The sequence below is a fragment of the Paracoccidioides brasiliensis genome (genome assembly GCF_000150735.1).
Source record: "Paracoccidioides brasiliensis Pb18 unplaced genomic scaffold supercont2.7, whole genome shotgun sequence".
In the NCBI taxonomy this organism is placed as follows: Eukaryota; Fungi; Ascomycota; class Eurotiomycetes; order Onygenales; family Ajellomycetaceae; genus Paracoccidioides; species Paracoccidioides brasiliensis.
The window spans coordinates 1,051,108-1,056,389 of NW_011371364.1; the positions used below are offsets into that span (position 1 = coordinate 1,051,108).

The 5,282-nt window shown below is 41.5% G+C and overlaps 2 protein-coding genes across 2 annotated transcripts in view; one reads left to right on the forward strand and one right to left on the reverse strand.

The window, feature by feature from the left end:
- The window catches only part of PADG_12025 (uncharacterized protein), a gene marked incomplete at both ends in the record, with an annotated part of 2,456 nt that extends 2,101 nt beyond the window's left edge, over positions 1 to 355 (forward strand). Inside the window, 2 exons of the mRNA XM_010763312.1 lie at positions 94 to 203; positions 309 to 355. Of these exons, the coding sequence (XP_010761614.1) occupies positions 94 to 203; positions 309 to 355 (157 nt within the window). The remainder of the gene's footprint in view (positions 1 to 93; positions 204 to 308) is intronic.
- Positions 356 to 978: 623 nt separating this feature from the next.
- On the reverse strand, positions 979 to 1,890 carry PADG_06012 (uncharacterized protein; the record flags this gene model as incomplete). The annotated part of the gene is made up of 1 exon (XM_010762998.1): positions 979 to 1,890. The coding sequence occupies one exon, from the start codon at positions 1,888 to 1,890 to the stop codon at positions 979 to 981; it is 912 nt and encodes a 303-aa protein (XP_010761300.1).
- Between the last annotated feature and the right edge of the window lie 3,392 nt (positions 1,891 to 5,282).

Here is a 5,282-nt window from a genome sequence, read left to right on the forward strand (position 1 = left end):
TCATCCCCTGCGGCCCCCGTTAATCCATTTCCTTTCTGGTATTTTTTATGCGGCGTCATTTCAACGTAAGCTAACACGATTTCCTATCCACAGTCTCCAAGAGATTTTTGGCGGCAACGCTGCTAGTGATGAATACCATATCGGCCGCCATGTAGCAAACCTATTCGTTACCCAGACATATGAAGGACAAAGTGATATTCATAGTAAGCAGTTCATTTGCCTCCACGCTCATCCCCCATAACCCCCCATAGAGTGCATTTTCCCAAAACATAGTGTAAAAGCTGACTCTTTCCTCTCTCTCCCTGTAGGTCTGATTATAGGGCGTGCAATCACTGGCGTTCAAGCGTTTGTTTGAACAGGTTAAAAGTACAAGCTGAGAGGTTTACTAATTGATTCATATATGTCTATACACTTTATTTTGGCTGTATATACGTATATATATATATATATGTGTGTGTGTGTGTGTGTGTTTGTGACTTAGGCTTACACATTTTGATCCAAAGAGCAGACAGTACAACTTGTATGTACTGCAGCCTACATAAGTATTTCAGGTCTCTTTCTTTCCTTTCTTGTATAAAACTGAATAGCTGATCACAGTCTTTTAACACATTTATCCATTAAATCCAATAACTCCTATTTTATTTATTTATTTATTTATTTATTTATTTATTTATTTATTATTGTTTTAGAGGGTCCATGCTCATTATATTTTCATAAAGGACTGAGGTATGTTTCTGCCGTTGCTCAGTGGTGATCTTCCTGGGCCAAACTTTTAAATTTGAGCAGCAAAAGCTGACGAAGTGATTTTAGGGCAAGCGAATTGACAAAAGACCTAAACACCATGGAAAGCAATTTTAAACGTCGTTCTGTGCGTATACCAGTCCCTGCGTCGCTAGTGTTCTAGTTTTCCAAGAAAAAACAAACAAATATCCTCCGATTCCGAGCATTGCACGATCGTTGAACAAGCACGTATGAAACTTACACCACCTCCCCACCATGCTCATTCCTCCACGACCCTGCATAATGATGTGTAACCAACGATGGGCCAGGTTCAAAATCCTTCCCATCCGGCCCCTTTACACCCTCATATCTATTTGTCGAACTCGCAAATGCAAATCCAGGCAAAATCAAGACATCGCCAAGCAGCTTGGGACTCAGTAGATTCGATGCATTCCCGGCATTCACTTCCCCACCCAATTCTTCACTGAGACTTTTGAAGATGCCACTTGTCAATCTTCTCGGGCCCGTGAAGTCGACAATATCACCCAGCATTGGCATCTGCAACTCTGTCGTTTTGGCCAGCTTATGTTTCTTCTTGGTCTTATCAATTGCATCCAGAATGTCAAGAACGACCATCTCCAGGTGCTTGGAGCCGGGCCTGGCCATTATGGTCCAACTGGTAAATTGGCGAATGATAGATTCGCCCCAGCCAACATCGAATTCCCATCCTACGACTAGGTTTGCATCTTTCTTGAATTGTTCGGGTATCCAGTCACGTATCGGGATGTCTCCGCAACTTACGTCGAGGTCATTCCAGATGCCCCCTTCCGCAATCAGAAGAAGATAGCGGAGCATATCCGCCTTGAGGATGGGGATGGGGAGGGAGAGGTAGGTGTCGACGATGTCCGGGCGGTGAGAGAAGTGGACTTTTACGTACTCGTCGGCAGAGTCGTCAGTAAGGAATTCGGTGACGTAGGTGGGATTTTTCGATATGCAGGTGGCCGTCCATTCTTGGATTTTAGAGGAAATGCCCTTCGCCCCGAGTTTGTACCAGATTTTCTGCGGAATGGGCTTGGAGGAGGTGGATGATGATGACAGGAAACTTTTGAAGGATGTAACGTTGCGTGAGGTGAGAGCTGTTCGGTTCTTATATGAGAAGAGGGAGATCATGCCGACGAGAATGAGTGAAATGAGAGTGAAGAATTTGAACAGGAAAGGCTGACGTGGGAGCATTCTGTTTCTCCGCCGGCCGGGATTTTGCCGACATGATAATGTGGGAGCAAGGTAAGCAGATATTATTAAGGCGAACGGAGATTACAGTTGAATGTTTGGATTTAAGAAATCCGAACATGTTTTCTGAGATGGGGACGCTTATTTTAAACCCATGATAAACTCTGGTTCCCTTCGTCTAAAATAAGCACCACGCTGTATAATAATCCTCTCACTATCAAACAGGAATAACGTTGGATCTCACGTCCGAAATGGGAAAATTACTAAATCGATATTTTGATCTCAAAGTCTCTCTGCGGATTTCACCCGGATTTTCATGCCCGTGGAATATACGATTGTATCCTGTTTTTCTCATGGGCTTCTGCCGGCCACATTATGAACAAAGTTAATCTTGAAACATGTTTTACGTCAAACATTTCCAAGCACAGAAGAATTGAAGGAGAAACTATATATATATGAGTATATATATGTTAATTTAAATAGTCAGTTTTGTGGCATTTTAGGTGGATATTTTTACATGGCGAGCTCCTATAAGACATAGCCCTCACACCGAAATAACCGTTGCAAAATCGTGCACAATCGTGGGCAATCTTGAGATGGAAATAAACAAGTGGAGCCCATTGAATCAACGATGAAACAAGGGGCGCTTATATCAACCAATTCCAGTATTTATAATGAATTTAGCGAACTCCTGAACCCCCCCCCCCCATAGTGGCGTCGTCAAAATGTTAGCGATCGTAGATTTCGTATCCACCCATTGGATTGCTAAACGCCTGGAAGCGACTTTCTCGGGGACCCCAGTGGTTATGAATAACTATCGATCGCTAGTTATGGCGTAGCTTCATGATTCGCTGGGGCGCGGCCGAAGGCCAATAGACAGTAACCATTACGAATAATGAGATGGTAACTAAGTTTATTGGGTTAACTATCCCAGACCAATTTGATTATAGACTCTCTCCCACCAAATTGACTCTTTTTGCTGCTTCATGTAGATTCTGCTGGAGACATGGCTATCAGTCTGCTGCTTGACTACCTAACCCCTTCTGCAACGTGTAAATACCATTCCTTGTTGTGCTCCTTAAAGAAAGTGGTGGTTGTCATCAGCAAATGCTGCGTCTGGGTAGATGATAATGCTGGGCTGTTGACAAACTTGACACTGGCCCGGTGTAGTTAGTTATTCAACTGCTAATAATGAGTTCGATTGGACAAACACAATCACTCAATCAATCATATCACCAGCGTTGCAGGCTCAGATTCATCATGAAGTCTGCCAGAGAATTTACCTCATATATCAGATCTGAGGATGTGTTGACTGCTAGATGAATAAGAGATCTGATTCAGTACTGATATTCATTTGAAGTTACAGTTCTGTCATATGGAATGGAGATCTTCACTAAGCCATGACAAGACTCTTGATGAAGAGTGACAATTATATCGGATCAAATTTGACTATTTTACTCATATAACTTTGATATAGTTAAATCACAGCTCATGGTTCTGATATTTTTGAAAAAAAAAAAAAAAAAAAAAAAATACAAGTTCTCAAAACACTTCAACGAATCTTTCATATTTCACAGATCATACACAGTGGGGTGAGGTCTTGTTTAAAATGTTCAAATATCTTTAAAATAATATAAACATTAATATTATCAACATAGAAGAAGATAATTAGTCTTCTACTTTAATATAACATTCTTCTTAGTTGACTGTAATTGAATTTAAAGTTAAAAACCTAACTTCTGTCTGCAGAAGATCTTTAATTTCTCTACTGATTTCACCCAGCTTTTTATAACTGTGAAATATCTGATTGCCACCCTATTTTCTTTTATGGCTTCTACCGGCCATATTATGTACAAAAGGCAATTTTGAAACACATTTTGCATAAACGTGTCCAAGCACTGAAGAATTGAAGGAGGAAAAAACAAATATTCGTCGTCAGTTTTGTGAAATTTTATATGGATGTTTTACATCTCTCTTCAACCTCACGGCCCCTCAACACCAGCGTTAGGATAGATATGTGAGATGTGACTAGTGTCTGTAATTTTAATGAGAGAGAGGGTATTTCCAGCTGAGATTTTAAACCACGTTCAACTGTTAGCGCAAACTGATGAAGAGAGCGAGCGCAACGAGCCAGGGGTTTCTGCGGTAATTTTCCAATATGGAGAGAGAGATATGACGGCTAAAATTAATAGCCAGTGCGCGATTAGTTAAAGAGTCAGTTAAACCAGAATCTTATCGGTCATCCAAGTGTTGTCGTCGACAGGTAACGGGGCTATCTGCCAGGGATGAGTGTGATAGGATAACTCTCTATGTAGCCTGGCGAATAAGTGAAATGTAATCAGACTAGTCGTCAGGGTCTGCCTCGTTATTCCCACCCTATTTCCTCCCCGTTCCTTCTAGCAGGGTTTGCTGCGACGTTGCTGCTTGTCAGTCAGAACAGCTTTTCACCTCATATCAACGAAGGACAACATAGACTGAAGCATCTCTCACCCTTGACAGACAGGCAGGTGATTGGGGAGGGAACTCGCCTTTCGCTTGATAGCCTGAATGAATGCCTCGCGGTGGTGAGGATTACTCTTCCTTCACTAACTGGGAAAATCCTGCAAGACGGAATAACTTATCGCCTGTTGTACAACCTGTGGATGTGAGCATCTTTTTCTTTGTCAGAGGAGGAGGACGTTCATACTAACATTGTGTGTACTTACTTTGATTTATGGATGTATGTACAGGAAATAGATAGGGATTCCGCGGAGTGACCTTATGATTTAGTAGTTAAATGAAGAAAAGAAAGCGGCGGTGGAGAGAATAGCCCAAAAAAAAAAAAAATCAAAATCAAAATCAAAATCAAATCTGCAAACTGGAGCATAATGGATCATTGGAATGAATTAAGAAGGGGAACCATCACTTTATAACCGAAAGGCCGGAGCGATATGCTTGCTTATGTTTGGGCCCTGAGTGTCCACAGTTTCTGAGCGACAGCAAGCCTGGAACTACATCAATCATTCAACGAAAATTCAGACAACTCTCTAACTTCATTGACCTTCCTCTCTAACGACCGGAGGATGATTTTCCGTCAGAAGGACCTTGGGGTTATTTCTGAAAAACAAATCTTCAGAGAATGAGCCACGATCCTCATTGGAAGAGAGATTTGTGAAGTGATGAAGAAGATAGAGCAACATACAACTTTTTGCAGATAAAAAAAGCAAACAGAACCACATTCAATGAAGCGAGGATATATTCATTTCGTTCTCTTAAGCTTTGGGGAGTCAGTGTTTTACGTCCTCGTTTGTTTGTTTTTTGGCTAGAAGGGATGTCCATGTTTTGGAGACTTG